At 38.0% G+C, this 22,032-nt stretch overlaps 1 protein-coding gene across 1 annotated transcript in view; it reads left to right on the top strand.

Moving 5' to 3' along the window:
- The window catches only part of DNAH8 (dynein axonemal heavy chain 8), a 313,373-nt gene that overhangs the window by 113,499 nt on the left and 177,842 nt on the right, over positions 1 to 22,032 (top strand). The window contains exons 34-41 of the mRNA XM_053671408.1: positions 109 to 262; positions 3,080 to 3,243; positions 4,567 to 4,669; positions 5,499 to 5,603; positions 5,988 to 6,149; positions 8,791 to 9,015; positions 15,948 to 16,120; positions 17,265 to 17,443. Coding sequence (XP_053527383.1) covers positions 109 to 262; positions 3,080 to 3,243; positions 4,567 to 4,669; positions 5,499 to 5,603; positions 5,988 to 6,149; positions 8,791 to 9,015; positions 15,948 to 16,120; positions 17,265 to 17,443 — 1,265 coding nt within the window. The remainder of the gene's footprint in view (positions 1 to 108; positions 263 to 3,079; positions 3,244 to 4,566; positions 4,670 to 5,498; positions 5,604 to 5,987; positions 6,150 to 8,790; positions 9,016 to 15,947; positions 16,121 to 17,264; positions 17,444 to 22,032) is intronic.

Here is a 22,032-nt window from a genome sequence, read left to right as displayed (position 1 = left end):
GGAAAAAATGTTTATTTCCAAAGGACTGTTTCTCCTATAATTTACTTTGTTAGACCACACTATTTTCTGAATCGTCATTGAAATATAACATTTTCTCATTCTTTTTAGATACAATGCTCCATTTAAAAAAAATATACAGAATTGGGTGTATAAATTGTCCACTTCCTCAGATATAATTGAAGAGTGGCTGGTAGTCCAGAATCTTTGGGTTTATCTTGAAGCTGTCTTTGTAGGTGGAGATATTGCCAAACAGCTGCCTCAGGTAAATGTGGTTTTTGTAACTACTGATAGAATAATTTGGTGTGTTTTGTCTATATGTCTCTGTAAAAGTCTTCACAAGGACATATGGTCATATTTTGGTTATTTACACCAGGGGTTGGCAAACTAGGGCTCACTTGCCTGTTTTTGTAAATAAAGTTTTATTGGAACACAGACATTTTCATTCATTTATGTTCTGTTTAAAGGCTTTAGCATTACAACAGCAGGGTTGAGTAGTTATAACAGAGACTATATAGCTTGTAAAGCCTAAAACATTTACTATCTGGCCCTTTACAAAACAATTTTTTCCTAAGTGACTTTTTTAAAGTCTTTATTTTTTAGAGAGAGGAAAGGGAGGGAGAAAGAGGGAGAGAAACATTGATGTGTGAGAAAAATGTCAGTTGGTTGCCTCTTACATGCCCCAGTCAGGGACCAGGCTTGCATCTCAGGCATGTGCCCTGACTGGGAATTGAACTAGGACCTCTTGGTTCCCAGGCCAGTGCTCAACCTACAAGCCACATTAACTAGGGCTTCTAAGTGACCTTTGATTTACATTTGCAGGAAGAAAAAACCCATATATTTTCAAACTGAAAAAATCTTCAGGTTGTTTGAGGATGTGAGATACATCGAAGTATGGTACTGTTAAATTATAGGACAATGGGGTGGGGATAGACTGTGGGAGCAGGGGATGGGGCACAAAGGGGGGAAAAATTAGGAAAACTGTAATAGAATAAACAAGAATAAAATAAAATAAAATAAAACAAAATAAAACAAAATAAAAAATAAAATAAAATAATAAATAATAAAATAAAATAAATAAAAAAATAAACAAGCCCTGGCTGGTGTAGCTCAGTGGATTGAGCACGGGCCCGTGAACCACACAATCATAGTTTGATCGCCAGTCAAAGCACATGACTGGGTTGCAGGCCAGTTCCCAGCAGGGGACTCATGAGAGGCAACCATACATTGATATTTCTCTCCTTTTCTCCTTCCCTTCCCCTCTGAAGATAAATAAAATAAAATCTAAAAAAATAATAAATAAATAAATAAAATAAACAAATGTTTATGATATATCTGTGAAAAATAAAATATATAATCTAAAAAATTATAGCAGTCCAAGAGTTAATCTTATAATATCCCACTGAGAATAGAATGAAAATTGGTCTGTATTCTGGGAGTGCAATTAACTGTTACCTAGTCCACAAATGGTACATCAGAAATATACCATGGGGCACAGAAATTTTGCCTTAGAAGCACGTAACAAAATTGTTAAAACAACTCTATTGGAGCCTTTTAAATAAATGCTAATAATTCACTAATAGCTTTATTCTGAGAAGGTAATGTGCCTTTTATAAAATTAAGCCTGCTTTTTCTTAACTTCCATACCTACAAACAGGATCTATGGAGATTAAAAACCAAGGGTAAGATTTGAAAGTGATGGATTTTCCTTTATAATACATTTTTAAAACAAGTCATTTCTTCTTTGTCAGAAAATGACATTTAGAAATTTTTAAATGAAGATTATGCTAATTTCTAGAGGCATTTTGCAATCGAATGCAAAGCTTACTATCATCCATAGTAAATAGGAAATATTTATTTGCAAAGATGTTAAGCTTTGTTTGGAGTTTTTATTGTTTTCTTCTTTCTTTTTCCTGGGGTATTACTGAGCTGTAATTATTCCAAGGATCTTAAGACCAAATTATTTTCATGCTTCTTCAGTTTTCTCTTTAAAGCAAAACACCAAGAGTTCTGAAAGACTAGATTTTAGCTTGAAGTTGCTAGCTTTGCAAGTTAATCATGTGGCACTTTGGAAAATGTATTAATGTAAGGAAACAAGTGATCAACTTTTGTGATAAATCAGTATTTCAATAAGGAGTTTTGTGACTTTGGGATAATTCAAATGAAAAAAGAATTGCCCCTTTAAATTAGGTAGCCTGAAACTTTGTCATATGTCAATTGACCATAAAGGCGTGGGTTTATTTCTGGGCTCTCTGTTCTGTTCCTTTGATCAATATGTCTGTTCTCATGCCATTATCAGGCTATTTGGATTACAGTGGTCTTATAGTATAGTTTGATATTGGGTATTACGATATCTCCACCTTTGTCCTTCTTTCTCATGATTGCTGAGGCTTGAATTCCAAAACACCAATACAAAAAAATATATGTACCTCTATTATCATAGCAGCACTATTTTCAATAACCAAGATCTGGTTATTTATCCACTCATCTACTGATGAACAGCCTAAGTGTCCATCAGTAGATGAGTGGATAAAAAAGCTGTGGTACATTTATCCAGTGAAATACTATGCAGCAGTGTAAAAAAAGGACCTTTTATCTTTTGCAACAGCACAGATGTACCTGGAGACTATTATGCTACATGAAATAAGCCAGTCACTGGAAGATAAATACCACATGATTGCACTTATACATGGAATCTAATGAAACACAATAAACTAACAAACAAAATAGAAAGAAAAGCATAGATACATGGAAAAGACTGATAGCTCTTAGGGGTGGGGGTAGGAGACTGGATGAAAGATGGTAAAGGGATTAACCATAGAATATTTATGCATGACCCTTGGACATGGACAACCATATGGGCATTGACTGAGAGAAGGGAGAAGGAGGGTTTGGGTGGAGATGGGAAAAGGGTGGAAGAGTGGGAACAATAGCAATAGTAGCATAAACAATAAAAAATATGCAGACTGAAACTAATAGAGGCTTATTTGAAGAATAAGTTTATTAGGAAATTTCAAAGTGAATACTTTTTCTTTATTCAAGCATCCAAATGCTAATTTTTTACTGACTGATTTGTTTTTAGGAAGCAAAACGTTTTCAGAATATTGACAAGTCATGGGTGAAGATAATGCAGCGAGCTCATGAGAATCCCAATGTGATCAGTTGCTGTGTTGGAGACGAAACCATGGGGCAACTGCTACCTCATTTGCATGAGCAGCTGGAAGTATGTCAGAAGTCACTGACAGGGTCAGTAAGGGTTTAATCATTTTATATGCACTGGTGTTTTATCTCAAACAGGTTCATAAATTTCTGGTTTGGTGGTGATGGTAGGAGTGGTGATAGGAATTTAACATTTCACATACATTTAATTTTTCTGCAAAACACCTTCATTCTAGGGGCAGGTGAGTTAAAGCATTGTATTAGTTTTGTAGGTCTGCTGTTCCAAATTACCACAAACTGGGTGACTTCAAACAACAGACATTTATTTTCTCAGTGCTGGAAGCCAGAAGTCTGAATTTAAGGTGTCAGCATCTTCTGAAGGCTCTTATGGAGAATCTGTCCTTCTTTCTTCCAGCTTCTGGTGGCTATTGGAGTTCCTTGGCCTGTGGCTAAATAATTCCGATCTCTATCTCGGAATTCACATTTTTTTTCTTCTTGTGTCTCTTATGAGTACATATTGAATTTAGGTCTTATCTGAATAATCCAGGATGATTTCTTCTTGAGATCCTTAAGTTCAACACATGTGTAACAACCCTTTTTCCAATTAAGCTTACATTCACAGATTCTACGGAACAGGATGGGGATCTGTCTTTTATGGGGCTTCCCTTTAGTCCAGCACTGGCATGGAGTAAGGATGTGCATGCCACTAAGAGAACAATTCACCAGACAAATTCACAGATAATTTTCTTAAAAAGCAGTTCATTGCCCTGGCCAGCGTAGCTCAGTGGATTGAGTGTGGACATGCGAACCAAAAGATTGCAGTTCGATTCCCAGTCAGGGAACACGCCTGGGTTGCAGGCCAGTTCCCATCAGGGGACGCACAAGAGGCAACCATACATTGATATTTTTCTCCCTCTCTCCTTCCCTTCCCCTCTAAAGATATATAAATAAAATCTTAAAAGAAAAAGCAGTTCATTCTCAGTTTCTATGTGAAATAGGGTGAACATATATCCTGTTTTGTCTAAGTTTATGCTCTGTCTTAGCTTAATGGCTAGTTGTCCCTGCTTTCACTCAAAATGTGCTGGTTTGTGGATAGATTGTATGTTCACCCTGGATTTAAGCCACAGTAAGAAATTCACAATATTATTAGGGCACAGGAGAGCTCTTGACAAGAAAGAAGATGATAGATGGGGCAGGTTTGCTCTGAATCCCTTTCTTGTTTTCTTTCATTTTCCTAAGTGACATACATGGTGTAGCATGGACTTTGGTTCTAACAAAATATTTCAGAGGCAAATGGGAAATGACTATAGGTGTTTGCTATTATCTTATTGAACCAGGTCAGTGTATCTTGGCTAAAATTAAATAAATAATTCAAAAAAATATCATTTGGTAACATGACTTTATTTAAAGGTATTTGGAGAAGAAGCGATTACTATTTCCAAGATTCTTCTTTGTATCCGATCCAGTTCTGCTGGAAATTCTTGGACAAGCCAGTGATTCCCATACCATACAGGTATAATCTAAGTATCTATTACCTAAACCTCTTATTTTCCTACAGCGTACATAATGGGTAACAAAAATGAAGTTACCATTTAAAAGTGGAGGCAGGAAAGAAGAGTATTAAAAATTATGTTGATTATAAAATGTCCTTTTTTTCTGTGTATTTGGAGCCCATCGACCTGAGGCGAGGGTCATTGATTATGCCACTCACCAGCTGGGTGATCTTTGCCAGCTTCTTAGTTTTCTCATCTCTAAAACCAGAACATTAATGGTTCCATCTCACAGGATCGCTATAAAGATTATGCGAGATAATACATTGAAAAGTATCCATCATGCCTGGCATGCTTACTAAATGCAGTTCATTATTATAAGTATTTAATCTAAATATTCTTAGATCAAATAGAGCTAGTGGTTTTGATTTGTCCTTTTTTCCATCCAGAATACTTCTCGAATGCTTGTAGCCACTTTCCAAGGCAGTACTTGCCAGAGAAAGAGAGAAACTATGGAGAACTGGCCATGGGAGGCACCGAAACACCCATCCCCTGGGCCAGTTCTGGTTTGGGAATCTAGGGAACTGCCAATAATATCTTCCCTGTTGGTTTCCAGGAAGTGGTGGGGATGAGAAAAGAGAGAAATAAAAGCTGTGAAAGGCAGAGGTGGGTGGAGACGAGAGGAGGCGGGACAGAGCTGGGGAGGGACAGTCTCTTTCTTCTTTTTGAAACAATGAAGTAAATTCTTAATCTCTTACAAAGATTAACAATATTAAGGCCTTTAAAAAATCTCAGTGGCTTTCTGTTTAGGCTAATGTGTGATGTTTTTGCTTTGTCTCGTGCTTTTTACAGCCACATCTCCCTGCGGTATCTGACAACATAAATGAGGTGACATTTCATGCAAAAGAATACGATCGTATCCTGGCTGTTATATCAAGAGAAGGAGAAAAAATTATTGTAATTTAACTCGGTTAAGCTTTTGTTATTAGGATTTCTTTAAAAATTTAGGTCGAGGAGGATGCAATTCTCTTATGAGAAAAGGGAGGTGGGGTGGACTTGCTTTCTAGTTCTGTAGCCCTCTGTTACAGACTAGTTTGAATAATTCATTTAACTTCTCTGAGACTCATTTTATCCTCTTTGAAATGAAAGTTTTAGACCAGATGATCTTTATAGTTCATTCTACCTGTAGTATTAGTTGATTTTACTTATGTTTTAAATATTGAAAAATAAATATAAGACTATTGGCTTTGCATTGAGGAACTATGATTTACCAAGTGTGTGAAATTTGTAAAAACCCCAAATTATTATCAATTTGTAATATATTTGTCATATATTTTTTAGTTGGATACTCCTGTTATGGCCAAAGGTCCTGTAGAGATTTGGCTTCTGGAATTGTTAAAAATGCAGATGTCATCATTGCATAACATAATTCGATCTGCGTTCTATCAAATCAGTGATTCGGGATTTCAGCTCTTACCTTTCCTCAGTCACTTTCCAGCACAGGTAAGAACACACAGCATTTAAACAATGGTTATAAGAACTGGAAATAAGGAGAAAGGATACTCAGGAGGCAATCAGCCTGATGGTGTGGAGGCTGTTGTAGCTTTGAACTAGTTAGGGAACCCTACCCACCCTCAGCTCCCAATCACCTGCTCGTGCACCGAGGTCACTGCGGGCCCACCCATCCCACACCCCAGAAGAGGATTTGCCACTGTTCTCTCATCATTAAGGATATACACCGAGACTAAAAACACTTAAGGAACATTTCATCTTATATATAAAAACATAGGTAGATACAGACACTGATATAGATATGGGTGTGGGTATATATGAATGGAATGAGCATATCTTTTCCTGAAACAAAATCCATCTTGCCTTCTGCTTATTTTCCCTTCAAGTAATTAAACACTGGCAACTCCGTTAAAGGAGGACTTCTCATGTAACTAACTTCTGAAGGAGAGAAGACGTTGAAAGAGGCTGGGGTTGGAGTAGGTGTTCCTGCTTTCTAGTCCTTTGGTTCTTAGAAGTTCATTGTAATGTGCCAACTATTATTAACACCAGATATAGAAAATTCCAGTAGTTTCTTTACATTTTCAGCCAGGATAAATGAAAAGTGATGACTATCTTGGTCAGAGATAGTATGGGATAGACAAGAGATATCCAAGGAAAATGTAGGGAGTTTTTGCCCAAACCATATTTCTTCTCCATCTGCCTCTGCCAACCTGCACTCCAAATTCTGAATTGCTGCACACAGAGCAGAGATAGCTGAAGTAATGTGAAATTATTTATTCAAATGGCACAAGTACAGATACAGAATCAATGTTTTTGGAGGGAATACTTCAATATTGTGCTTTTAAAATAATGAATAATATCCTTGGCAAGCTTTAACATTTTTATCAGCATTATTATCTTTATGATAAGTTTTTATAAAATACTTCATTTCAAAAGCTGAGAAAATAGCTCCTTGGACTAAATCAACATAGTTTTCTTCTCCCAGGAGAGTTTGATCACCCTGTATATTCTGAAGGAGAGGCTCTGTCTAGTTTAGACAGAGGAGTTAGCATTAAAGGTGGAACAGTTGAAGAGAAAGTTCAAAGCAATTGTCAGGTTGAACAGGAGATAGCAGGAAAGTTGACTAGTTTTAAGGATTATCTTTAGTGTTCATAAATAAATAAATAAATAAATAAATACACACACACACACACACACAAATAAGGAAGTGAAATTTTAGGTAAAAATCTTAATATTAAAGTGGGCAAATTTTAGCTCCTTGGAAAAATTGTTTTAAAAAGTAATGAATATATATTTAGTATATATTCATTCACTATATACATTACTCTTTAGAGCAATGTTTTTGAAGAGCTGAAATTTGTTGACTACAATGTAAATTTAAGGTTTTATTTAAGTTTGTTTCAAATTTCTGCTTCTAAAACACATTTCTAAGATTATAAATGCAGTGCAAACTTTTGGGAACTATGACAGTGAAAATAAAAATTTCCCATATTTTTACCACTTAGAAATGATGACTATAAATATTTAGTATATTCCCTTTTAGTATTTTTTAATGCGCCTATTACAGGCATCAAGTAATATTAAAAAGAATGAGCATTCTTGCTTTGTTTTTTATTTTAATGAGACATCTTCACAGTTTTTATCATTAAGTCCTCCACCTTCTTAAATTAAGTAAAAAACATAATTTAGACTTTTCATGATGACTCAGGGTAGTCATTTGTAAGATAACTTTTTAGAATATAGAATCACTGTGTAGTAGTCTATGCAGTGATTTTTCAGGGTCTGTGGTCTGTTTATCTTTAAATCAGACAGCCTTACACTGCTGTTTCTGTGTTGTTTCTCCGTTTTTCCTAACGTAATGCCGTCTTCTGCTTCCATCAGGCTCAGAATCTGCTTGCTGTTGGGATCTGCCTGACACTGGCCATTTCCTCCACATTCTGTTGCTCACTTTAGCCAGGTGCTTTCATTTAGCTTCACCTACAGACCCAGGATTGGCCACTGTTCTAGCAGAGAAAGGTATCGAAGTTCCTGAGGAGGCAGGGATTAGGACAGTGTTTTATTTCTACTTTATTCACATCAAACACCGTGCCACTCACACTGCTCCCACTCCTCTGCCACACGTGGGGTTCCTTTTTGATCCCAATGATTTTGTATCGATCCCTTAACTCTACGGATGAATAAATGCTCCCAAGGGGACAAGTGCTGCATCAGAGAGATGATGGTGGGGGATATTCTGATCACTTTTACTCCCTTACCTGGGGTAGACATTGCAGGTAAGGGGATATTCACTCACAGTTTCCTTTTTGCTTTCATCAGGAGACAAAGGACATGCTTCTCCCTCTTCGCTTTCTGTTTCTCTCTCCTCAGATAAATACGTAGATAGAAAGTTGATGTAGATAAAGATATGGATATTAGAAAGAGTGGAGGTCAAGAAAGGAGATAGGCAGCGTATCTTTTAAAAAAGTGGCAAAGAAACATTTAGAAAGGTATTTTTAGGAGTGGAGAAATGCATGTCCCTTTTTTAGTTTAAAATGAGTGAAACCCTGTTTACCTTCATGTGAGTAAATGACCACCAAATTTTATTATAAGATGTGTTTTAAATATTTGGCTTATTTGTCTGCTTGATTTATAGGTTGGGCTTTTGGGACTTCAGATGCTGTGGACACATGATTCAGAAGAGGCTTTAAATAATGCAAAAGATGACAGAAAAATTATGCAAATAACCAATCAGAAATTTTTGGATATTCTAAATCTCCTAATTAGTCAGACAACACATGACCTAAGCAAGTTTGAAAGAGTGAAATTTGAAACTCTAATTACTATTCATGTGCATCAGAGAGATATTTTTGATGACTTGGTAAAGTATCTTTTTTTCTTAATGTAAAATAATGTAGTATACTAGCACTAATGTAGCACTAATAATTTAGTGCTCCTAGTAGTGGGAAATCAAGTGTTCTACATATCCTCTAACTTCTACACGGTCCTTTTCCACAACTGTCTACATATAAACTACATCTGCAAATATCTACATATGGTGGTTTAAACAACCATATATGTATATTCACAATTGCCGTTCCGAAAGGCTAAAGCCAGCTGATACAATGTGAACTAATTGTTTCATTAAACCACATAACAGGGACATGATACAATTTGGGTGATATTGGTTATGAGTTATGATGAGCTGATTGGGAAGGAAGCCCAGATCAAACAGAATCAAGCTTCAGAGAACTCTCATGGATATTTGTCTTAACTGATGGTGTCCAACAGGGCATCATGGGCTTGATTTGGACAAGGTTTTGTAGGATGGGATTGGGAGGAGTATTTGAATTATCTTTGGAAGTAGAACCCTCAGTAACCAGTGGCCTTGAGGGGCCCCAGGAGGTTTTGATATACCAACATTTGACCTTTGTCTTTAACATTGTTTTATTTTATATTTTATTCATCTTAAAGGCACCACTTTTCTTTATTAAAGACACAATTCATGCAACTTTGGATGCTTTTTTAGAAAACATGACCACAGACAATCTGTTTCAAACTTCTATGAAAAGTTCTGATCAGATAAGTTATATTATTGAAGATTGAAAAACATGCAGTCTATTCCCCTGGAATCTAGATCCTCGCTTCTCAAAGTACTGTATTCCAACCAGTTGCATTGGCATCTTCTGAGAGCTTGTTAGAAGAGCCAAATCTCTAGCATCTTCCCCCCACTACTCCCTCCCCAATGTACTGAATCAGAATCTGCATTTCAAGAAGATTTCCAGAGCAAAAACATGGCTCTAGTATTTATCTCTGGATCAAGCTAATCATCAAGCACATTTAGACCTTATTTCTTTGGCCTTCTACTGATTTCATTGAAATTGCTTTCACTGAATTGCAATTATCTTTACACTGTAGCTTTCACTGAAGCCCACATCAAGAAACTCTTATGGAATCCAGTACTGTATCTGCTAACAGTATGCTATCAAGGGTGATATCTGTGAATCCTCAGTGACTCTTAAAACTGAAGGTCCATGGAAGAAAAATCTTTTAAATTTGAGGGCTGAGTGAGGCATTACTTTCCATGCCAAATTGATTTTAAAAATCTATACACAATTAAGCCATGAAACTTTTCTTTTTGTCTTAATCACTATTGAACTCATGGTCAGTTTGCATCCCAACCAAATGAGATTTCTTGGCCAGTGTATTTGCATTTTATTTTTTCATGTGTAATGTTTAGAATAGTCTGTTATATAGTAAGAACTCAATAAATATTAACTATTTTCCTTTATCATTTTTATTTTTCAATAACAGTTGATATACAGTTTTGCATTAGTTTTAGGTGTACACATGGTGACTAGACACCATACAACTCTCCAAGTGATCATCCCAATGAATCATGCACCCATCTGACACCTTACATAGCTACCAGGACATCACTGGCCACATTTCTTATGCTGTACTTTACATCTTCATGACTACTCTGTAGCAACCAATTTGTATGTTTTAATCCCTTCATCTTTTATACCCATCCTCCCAACCCCCCTCCTGTCTGGCAACTGTCAAAATGTTCTCTGTACCCATGAGTCTCTTTCTGTTCTGCTTGTTTTTTTTTATTCAACTATTGAGAGATATGTGTTTATTGCCCTTGTGCATATTTTTGTCTTTGTTTTCTTCTTCCTTTTTTCTTCTTCTTAAAGAGGACCCTTTACATTTCATATAATAATGGTTTGGTGGTGATGAACTCCTTTGGCTTTATTTGTCTGGAAGGTTCTTCATTTGTCCTTTCATTCTAAATGATAGCTTTGCTGAATAGAATAATCTTGGTTGTAGGTCCTTGCTTTTTATCATTTTGAATATTTCTTGCCATTCTTTTCTTGCCTGCAAAGTCTCTTTGTTTTTTAAATTTTAAGATTTTATTTCTTTTTAGAGAGAAGGGAAGGTAGGGAGAAAGAGGAGAGAAATATCAATGTAAGAGAGAAACATAGATCAGTTGCCTCTCGTACATGTCTACAGCGGGAAGACCTGGACCCAGGCACGTGCCCTGACCAGAAATCAAACTGGTAACCTTTCACTTTGTGCGACAATGCCCAAAAAACTGAGCCACATGGGTCAAGGCTGGCCTGCAAAATTTCTATTGAGATATAAGCTGACACTCTTATTTATGGTATTAAAAAATGTTTATTGTGATTGTATTTTTACATTTTTATTTATATTTTGCTTTCATTTGAAAGTTCACCCTTCCAGCTTTAGAAAGGTACATATTAACAAAAATTATATACATTTAAGGTGTACAGTGTGATAATTTGATATACGAGGTCTGTCCAGAAAAAGTACAACCATTGTTAATATAACCAGAACACAACATTGCACAACACTGATGTAACCTGGCAGCCAAGGAGAATAGACTGAAATGCACATGCGTCAACAATGATGACTTCACTGTACTAGTTCAGTAGGAGTGGTAGATGTTGTTGAGTTAGCATGTGTACTGTGTGGCCATCACATTCAAAATGACTGAGCAAGTAGAGCAACAGATCTGCATCCAGTTTTGTGTTTAGCTTGAACATTCCTCCACAGAAAGTATTTGGATGATTCAGAAGGCCACAGCTGTGGTCAACTGCTGATTGGCAGCTTCATCACAACACACCTGCTCATGTATCACATCTGCTGCAGAGTTTTTTTTTTTTGCAAAACATCAAACCACCTAAGTGACTCAGCCCCCATTTGGCACCCTGTGACTTCTGGCTTTTCCCAAAACTAAAATCACCTTTGAAAGGGAAGAGATTTTCCTGAATTGATGAGATTCAGGAAAATGTGATAGGGAAGCTGATGGCAATTGAGAGAACTGTGTGAGGTCCCAAGGTGCCTACTTTGAAGGGGACTGAGTCATCATTGTTTTATGTACAATGTTTTTTGTATCTTGTATTTTTTTCAATAAATACCTCTATTTTTCATATTATATGGCTGGATACTTTCTGGACAGACCTATGTATACAGTGTGAAATGTTTACTACAAGCTAATTAACCCCTCTATCACCTCATATAGTTACCATTTTTTTTGTGTGTATGTGTGTGGTTTCTTAGCAAATGCCAAGTGTACAATATAGTATTATTAACTGCAGTCACTATGCTGTACATCAGATCCCCAGATCTCCAGAACTTATTCATATTATAACTGAAAGTTTGTACTTTTTGACCAGTATCTTTCATTTCTCCCATCTTCATCACCCAGACATCAGTCTTATAGGAGCTCCCGTGTAAGTAGCTCCCCAGACTTAACTGCTTTCCTCTTGCTTTTAAGATTCTCTCTTTGTCTTTAACCTTTGGCATTTTAATTATGATGTGTGGTCCTCTTTGGGATCATCTTGTTTGGGATTCTGTGCTTCCTGACTTGGATACTTCCTTTACCATGTTAGAGAAGTTTTCCGTCATTATTTTTTCAAATAGGTTTTCAATTCCTTGCTTGCTCTCTCTCTCTCTCTTTCCCCCTTCCAGCTCCCCCATTATGCAAATGTTGGTACACTTGAAGTTGTCCCAGAGGCTCCTCACATTATCTTCAATTTTTTTTTTTTTTTGCTGTTCTGATTGGGTGTTTGGGGTATTTTTGCTTCCTTGTATTTCTAATCACTGATTTGATTCTTGGCTTTATCTACTCTGCTATTGACTCCCTGTAAATTACTTTTCGTTTTAGTTAATGTATCCTTCATTTCTGACTGGCTCTTTTTATATGGTTTCTATATCATTTATTTGTGCTGTTCTCACTAAGTTCCTTGAGCATCCTTAAACCAATATTTTGAACTTTGTATCTGGCTGTTTGCTTGCTTCCATTTTATTTACCATATTTTGCCATGAATGTACACCCATGTTTTTTTTGCACATTATACACAGGATAATTATATTCATGATATTTAATCATTATATCCATGTATAACACACATCCTTAGTTTTTCCACAAAAATTTGGGCAAAAAGTACTCATTATACATGGCAAAATACAGTAGTTCTTTCTTCTTCTTTTTTTTTTTTTTGAGATTTCTCCTATTCTTTTATTTGGGACCTGTTTCTTTGTCTTCACATTTTGGCTGCTTCCTTATATTTGTTTCTATGTTGTTAGGTAGAGCTGCTACATCTTCTGAACTTGGTAGAGTGTCCTTGTGTGGTAGGTGTTCTGTAGAGCCCAGTAGCATAGCCTCCCAGTCTCCTGAACTTAGTGCTCCAGGTGCCTTCTATGTGGGCTATGTGCACTGTCCAATTGTAGTTGAGCCTTGATTTCTGTTTGCATCACTGGGAGGGTGCAGTGGAGGAGCTGCTGTGCGGGAGTTGACCCTACAGAGCAGGACTTGCTTCACTGGGGCTTTGGTGCTCATGAAGTCCTCCCCTCAGTGTGTTATTCATGGAGATCTGAAGGAGTCCACCAGGTGCATTGGCTCTGGGGCCTCCTGGGATGTGCGAGGTCAGCCACAGAGCTGTCTTCAGGTAGTTGCTACTTCTACTGGGCTTGGAGGTGCCCAAAGAGGCCAAGCTTCAAACCAAAGCCTTTTGCCACCAGTGCCAGGCCTGGGACCAGTTAGCAAGAGGTACAGGGTCTGAAAATGCCAGATTTTGCTTATTTGAGAGATTTTAGGAAAGTGTGAAGCCTGAGGCAAGAGAGACTATTTGTGTGGAAAAGCCTCTGGAAACAGCTTGGGTGGGTCCATAAGTTGGGTGGGGTGGGTTCTCAAGGAATCATGAGGGTGAGGAGAACATTATGAACCAGGATAATGAAGACTTAGATATGGTGCCCACCTGCCAGGTTTATGGGGGGAGGGTTGGGTCTCAGAAAAGGAACAATGACATCTGCCAGCACTTTTGTCTGGGAGAAAGCTACCCCTTCAGCTATTGCTCTCATGCCAGACAATTCAGTTCCTCCTCGTATGTGCCCCAAACATTTCAAGCTGCTGCCCCGGTGGTGGAGCTCTGAGTGAGTCCAAGTAAGTCTGTGCATGGTGCTGGGTCCCTCACTCCTCAGGGGGGGACCTCTGCAGGTGAGATATTTCTCTTCCTAGTTTTTATCTGCCATGTATGCATGTGGGACCAGCCCATTCAGTGTCTCTGCCCCTCCTGCCAGTCTCTATGTGGTTTCTTTAAATCCCTAGTTGTAGGACTTCCATTCAGCTAGATTTTAGATTGTTCTAAATGATGGTTATTCTCTATAGTTGTAATTTTGATGTGGTTATGGGAGAATTTGAGTACTATATTTGTGTAGGACACCACCATCTTGACTGGAAGTCTCCCCTAGCTATTCTTTCTTCATCCTTTTTCATCTCCTCTCACCATTTTAATAGATTGTTGAAAGTAGCTAGCTGACTGCATCTCCATGGTTGTAGGTCCCATGTTAGAGAGCAGAGTTCCTGGGAGTGGCAACAGTTATGTTACTCAAAAGTAGCTCTTTTAAGGTGGTAAATGCAAACTGTGCTTTAGGAGGGAAGCAAGAGTTCTTCACTGGAGGGAAGGCAAGGTCATTAACAATGAAGTGATACCACAAAAGGCAAGCTTGCACATAGCATGGAGACTTGATTAGATGGAGATCTGAACATTGTATATTTGTCAGTAGTCCATTTTTCAGTGTCAGTTGGACCTGGAAGTGAGCCACTGGGTTTAAGAGCAGTGAAGGGGACCATTTGCCATTTTCCTATGTTGAATCCGCTGAATGGGCAGGGCTAGAAAAACTAGGTTTTTCCAACATTTGCCAATGGAGTCATGAAACATCCCAGAGGGTGATTGTGGTAGGATGTTCTTCCTAAACATGCTTGCCTGATTTCTGTTTCTTGCATCCATTGCAGAGGGAGCCTGGTACTGATTGTCCCATAGGTATGCACAGGTGATTAGGCAGGTTGATTGGCTTGGCCACAGTGCTGGTGTAGGAAGGCATATGTGTATATGTGAGCATCTCCCTGCTTAATCCCTTCAGTGGCTTCCCATTGCTGTGGGAACAATGTCCAACCCGTTTCCCATGCACCAAGAAGCCTCAGCTCTTACTCCTTTCTCCAGAGTCCCTCAGCTGTGATAAACTTCACTCAGTTTCTTGAACATGCCAACCAGATCTTCTCTGCCTTTGCCTGAGATATTTTGCCCTCCCACTCCTCCATCGCCCACCCCTTTTGTTATATTTCCCTGGCTAATTCTTACTATTTATCCAGTGTTCATTTTTGTTGTTTGTTTGTTGTTATTTTTTAAAGATTTTATTTATTTATTTTTAGAGGGAAAGGGGAGGAGAGAGGGAGAGAAACATCAATGTATGGTTGCCCGCTGTGTGTCCCCTGCTGGGAACTGGCCTGCAACCCAGGAATGTGCCCTGACTGGGAATCGAACCTCGATTGTCTGGTTTGCAGGCCCATGCTCAATCCACTGAGCCACACCAGCTAGGGTCCAGGTGTTAGTTTTGATGTTTCTTTTTCTTTCCTTCCTTCCTTCCTTCCTTCCTTCCTTTTCTTTCTTTCTTTTTTTTTTTTTTTTTTTTTGAGTATTCTTCTCAGATACCCTACACTAGGTTAGGTCCTCTTGCTATATATTTTCATAAGCCCCAAATTTCTCTTTTACTTTATCACAATTACTTATTTATCTGTTTATTTTTTGTCCTTTTCTCAAAACCCCAGAATTCAGGGACTATGTCTTTCTCTCTTTACCCAGCATAGTATCAGGCCCAAGGAGGGACTCAATAAATAAATTTTAAATGAATGAGAATAATCATGAATAAGTAACAACTGCCCATGTGCTTATGTTTTATGCTATTGTAATTTAATATGCAATCTCTTTTTATTTTGTTTTTAAGGTAAAAATGCATATCAAATCAGTAACTGATTTTGAGTGGCTAAAACAGAGTAGATTTTATTTTAAAGAAGATTTGGATCAAACTGTAGTTTCTATTACAAATGTTGATTTTATTTACCAAAATGAATTTCTGGGATGCACTGATCGACTTGTCATCACTCCATTAACAGACAGGTAGGAAACTTAGTTTTTGTTATTCCATTTTATAATTAAGTAATGTGCTTAAAATTATTTTAAAATTGCATTTGAAATATTAACAAAATCTTCTTGCTGCTGTGTTAGGTCTATGCTAGCTTATCAAAGTCAGTCTAAGTGAAATACATGTACATTACATGTAATGTACATTAAATTTTAATAAAGTAGAAAAAGGTAAAAGAATAAAAGCAACCCTGAATGTTGACTATGAGTAATTTAATAATAAACTTTAGATTGCAAGTTGGAAAAATATCTCTGGACCATAAAGGAAGTCGTTGGAATCACAAAGAAGGATCATCTAATTTAGTCTCCTAGTTTTTCATGTAGAAATTGATACCTAAAGTACAGTTACTTGGCCAGGTCTGAACTGCCAGTCAGTTAATAGCAGATCCCCTCATAGCTTTTTCTAGTATATGATGCTAGACTAGAACTCAGTCTTTTTCATCTTTACGTATCTGCGACAGTTCAATATGTTGGGCTTAGAAGACACTCAATAAATGTTTGTAGAATTAACTTAAATTGGATCCTAGAACAATTAATTCTGCCATTACTTTACATAGGGCTGCCTCCAGGTAAAATGACAGCATTTCAGTTTGGTCTTCAGCCTCCTCTTCAGCCTCCTCTAGATTCACGCAGCTTGCCTTTCTCTGCCCGGTGCCACTGCCACATAAATTTGTCAGTGTATTTCCCCTCCCATTGATGTTTACACACAAAGCTTCATGCACCATGAAGCTTTACTAAGTTTTACTTAGTTCTGAAACAAATGTCACCAAAGCTTGGTCATAGAAACAAGGAGATTTATTAGATTATTCTTTAACTTATCTGAATAAATGAAACATTTCATAGAAAAACAATTTTCTATGGTGTATTAGAGTTGGCTTATACCAGCTTGTTGTGGAGTTTAGAAGTTTGTCCCAAGAAAATTTTGCAGTCACTCGCTTTACTACTACTAATGAATGTCAGGTATTCCAGTCTTGTTTGGTTGCCTGTCTTACATGTGAGCAGCTTAAATTCTAAAGGAAATGGGCCCATTCCAATCACAATGTCCTTTTGCTTGTGCTTTACTGAAATGTGGAATGTGTTACCGCATACTCACAATGCCCTATCCGATTGACATTTGCAGATGTTATATAACTTTAGCACAGGCTTTGGGAATGAACATGGGAGGTGCTCCAGCAGGGCCTGCGGGCACTGGCAAAACAGAAACTACAAAAGACATGGGAAGATGTTTGGGAAAGTATGTGGTCGTGTTTAACTGCTCAGATCAAATGGATTTCCGAGGGCTAGGAAGGATTTTTAAAGGCAAGTGTCAAACAGTTCAATTATTTTTGGAGAATTTATTTTTGTGCTTATTTTCTGATATTAATCTAAAGTGATACTTTCCCACATAGCAAAATTAGTAGTGGTTGATGCATATGATATTGCCATTTTTCTTGGTAAAAAATGGCTGGATATTGTCAGTTTCATTGCTTCAATAATATTACTGGCATGAGAGTCCATGAGTTGAATGTGTACTGAATTATGAAAATGGAGTCAGTTTGTTACCAATGGTGGAAACAGTGGTGGAGGCGATAAAATGAAGATAACAAACCAATGACACATGTTAACAAGCCCCACTGAAATGACTGATTTTTTTTTTAAAGCATTGAATCACTGGAGAAGGAGAGGGAGAACCATCAACAGAGGGGATATTCTGAGAAAATCTTGAAAGATAGGAGATGGTTTCAGATGAGCAAAGAAAAAAAGATTAGAGAGCACTTCAGTCTTAGAACTCAGTGCTTGGTGGTCCTCTCTTTTCTATCTACATGCATTCTGTTGGTGATCTCACACAGACCCCTTCGTTAAATACTATCTGTGTGATCAAATTTATATCTCTAGCTTGGACTCCTTGAAATTTCAGATTCATACATGTAATTGACCTCTATTACTTGACATCTCCAACTGAGATTGTTACCGAACAAGAGGTCCGAGGGAGGGGCAATACAATATTTGGCCCACCTAGGGATGCCCAAAACTGCTATACAACAGGGGCCCCTCCCAAAAACAAAATACTAAAATCTACTGGGCCCTTCTGTCTGCCGCCAATTGGAAAGACATCTCTCAATGCCAGAGATTTGCGAAAAGGAAACAAAATGTTTATTTAATGTTATTCAGGCCTAATGCCACCACTAAAATATCAAAGTCCTTTAGGGTATACACCTACACCCACACAGCTCTCCCTTCTCCCACTGTCCCAACTCTGGGTACCGTAAATCAGGAAAAGAGCACACGTCTGTATTGCAGGCTGCTGGCACCATCAGCTGTGTCACTGTGCACACAGGATCTTGAGTTAATCTAAAGTACTGTGGTACCCTCTCATGGTCCACTGGCAAGAGTCCTTTGTACCCAGTTCCAGTCAAAGTCTCTGTTGCTTTTCAGGCCACGCGGCCAAAGGGGCATCCCAAAGCCGCGTGGGCCTCTTCTACCAAATCTGCAGGGGTTCGCACTCCACCAAAAGCATGTGGCTTTCTTCTTCACCTGGCTGCAGGGATCTCCATTCTGGCAAAGCTGCGTGGTTTTTCCCTTTCACCTGGGAAAGAGGGGGTCCGCACCCTGCCAAAACCGCGTGGCTCCCTCTTTCACCTCACCAAGAGGGGGTCCTCACTCTGCTGAAACCGCGTGGCTCTCTCTTCATCTGGCCAAGTGGGGGCCCTTCATGTCTTGGAGCCAGTCTTTTCCAAGCTCCCACACAGGCACTCCTCCAGAGCGCAGACCCTAGTTTCCATCCTGAGTCCAAGCCCTTCTCACTCAGGAGTGCAGCCCCTCGTTACCATCCTGAGTCCCCAAGCCCTTCTCACTCAGGAATACAGACCTTAGTTACATCCTCCTGAGTCCCAGTCTTTCTCACTCAGGAGAGCAGCCCTTAGTTACGTCCTGAGTCCAAGTCCTCTCCCTTCTCATTCAGGAGCGCAGACCCTAGTTCCCATCTTGAGTCCTCCTAGTTCCATCCTCAGTCCCCGCTAGTTCCATCTTGAGTTCCCAAGCTACTCCCTTCTCCCTGGCTCCAAACTTGGCCACTACTATTTAACATATCTATGAAACCAGTTAAAGGTTATAGATATGTTAAATAATCATTCCAGAGGTTAGCTGCAAAACTGTTGCTATGCAAAACAGCTCTCAAATGGCCTAGCTCCATTCGTTTCTTCCCCCTGGGGGGAGGGGTGAGGACATCTTATATGTCTCTCCAATATTCCTATACACTTTGAATTCTGGACACCATTCCAAATCTTTTTTTGGGGCCCCCCCCCGGCTGCACCCTGTATCAAGATGTCTAATAGGGCTAAACCTGTGATCTCCTCACCCCGTATCTAGTCCATCCTCAGCCTTCCCCATCACACTAAGTAGCAACTTTATTCTTCCAGATGCTCAGACAAAAAAATCTTTGTTTTTCTCTCAGACGCACATTTACACTGTCACCAAACTCTATTATCCTCAAAATACACCCCAAATCTGATCACCTCTGATCCCCACTGCAGCATACTAGTTCAAGCCAATCATCATCTCTCACCTGCACTATTCCAAAAAGCCACCTAATTGGCCTCCCTGTGTTTACCCTTGTCCTCTCCATTCTAGTCTCAAAACAGCACAATAGCAATACATCTGCATGTAAGTCAGATTGTGATGCTCTCCTGCTGAAAGCTGCCTAGTGGCTTCACTCAGAGTAAAAGCCAACATCCCTACAATTATCCTGTATTGTCTTATACAATTACACCTGCCTGCTCCCCATTGTAATGTTCTGACCTGATTCCACCTCCTAATACTCTCTGCTCCCCTCACCCTCTCTACTGCAGCTGCATTGACCTTTCTGATGTTTCTCAAATGTTCAAAGCAAATTTCCTTTGCAGATCCCTTATTCTTACTTTCCTTAAATTCTTCCCCCAAATATTCATCCATATGGCTCTTTTGATAAAGGATGTCCAAAGCAAACATCATACTTGAAAATTTGAAATAGGTATAAGATAGGCATTCCCATTATTTTTTGTAGTCACTCCTGTATTCAGATTCTACCCTATGCAGTAAAAAACAATAACAAAAATAGAAAGATTGGAATGAAAGAAGGAAAAATTTTATTCTTTACAAGTGATATAGTACACTTAAAAAAATTCAACAAAATCTATAGAAAAATAGAATTTAGCAAGTTTTGTAGAATATACAATCAACACAAAATAAACTTTATTTTGATAAATCATAAAAAACAAAATGAATTTCAGAAAGATACCATTTATAATGTAATTTAGAGAGTGTAGTATTTGTGCAGGGGTTGATGAATAGACCAGTGGAATATAATAGAGAATGCAAAAATAAGCCAAGGATACTTGACAGATGGCAAAGGTATTACTATAAATCAGTGATGAAGAGACAAACTTTACAATAAATTGTTCTGGGACAACAGTTGATTACTATTTAAAAAGGGAAATTGGATCCCTACATATATAAAAATTATACGCTTAAATCATATATAAAACTTAGTTCTAGGAATTAAATGTCTAAATGTGGTAGGCAAGACTGTAAGGTTTTTGGGGAGGTAATAAAAATATCTTTGTGTTCAGAGTAAAAGGGATTTTTAATACAAAAATGGATACTTTGCCTACTCTAAGTTAAAAACATCTGTTCATCAGTGGATACCAAAAAGAGAGAAACATCATGCCAGAAATTTGGGAACAGCATTAGCAATGTATTCTACCTACAAAGGATCACTATCCCAAATATATGAGTAAAGCCCGTGAATCAATGAAAAAGAAATAACCCAATAGAAAAATGAGGAAAAATCTTAAACAGTCATTGCACAAATGAAGATAGACAAATGACCCTTGATGAAAGAATTGTACATTACAAAGAGATTCCATTTTGTTCACACCAGATTAACACAATATAAGTAGGACTTTTTTCCCAACTTGGTAGCAACATATAGAGCAACAGAAACAACCATCCGCTACTGGTGGGAGTGTACCTTGTTTGGTAGAAAAAGCATGCTGTGTATTCTCAGCTCTCCTACCTCCTGCTGCATCTTCTTCAAATTATCAAGAAGCACAGAATGATAGTGAGTTGCTGGTCTCACTCCTGCCAAATTGGCAAAAATTGGAAAGTCTGACTAAACCATGTCAGTGAGAACGAGTAGAAATTGCAACTCCTTATGTGTGTGTAAACTGGTAGAGCTGCTTCAGAGAACAGTTTGGTAACTGGTGGTAGATGTAAAGGTGCCCCTACTCTGAGCAGCAAGCATTCCCACTCCTCACACAGATTGCCAGAAGACGTGAGCAAGACTGACATGTTGTTATAACAAATTGTTAGGAGCAACCCAAATATCCATTGAGAGTAGAAGGAATTTTTAAACTGGTATGTTTATGCAATGGAATACTATACAGCACAGCCTTTTAAAATAGTGAATTAGATCTTCATGTGTCAGTACAGATAAGTCTCAGAAAAATACTGAACTAATGATTCAAATTTTGGGAGGATATGTACAATATTTTATAGTAAAATACAATATTTTATTCTATATATACATATAGAGGATATATATTTTTTATGTATAGACAGATGTAGATAGATACACATAAACTTTGAACATGCAAAATAACACAGTGTTCATGAACACATGCATGAGAGCAATAGTTAAAAGTATGCATAGGAACCATGGGCATCAAGTTCAGTGTAGAGGTTACCTCCAGAGAAGGAGGGAATATGGATCCAAGAAGGATATACAGGGACTCTAACTTTAGTTCTAACATTATTTTTTAGAATGAAATCTGAAGCATATTGTTAAGATTTGACAGGTGGATGCATGGGTATTCATTATATTATTATTCTTAACTGCCTGTCTGTTAAAACATTTTTGAACCTGGAGAATC

Source organism: Artibeus jamaicensis, unplaced genomic scaffold (assembly GCF_021234435.1).
Source record: "Artibeus jamaicensis isolate MK-2021 breed Jamaican fruit bat unplaced genomic scaffold, CSHL_Jam_final contig_1803, whole genome shotgun sequence".
Classification (NCBI taxonomy): domain Eukaryota; kingdom Metazoa; phylum Chordata; class Mammalia; order Chiroptera; family Phyllostomidae; genus Artibeus; species Artibeus jamaicensis.
This window is presented reverse-complemented; position numbering and strand designations above follow the sequence as displayed.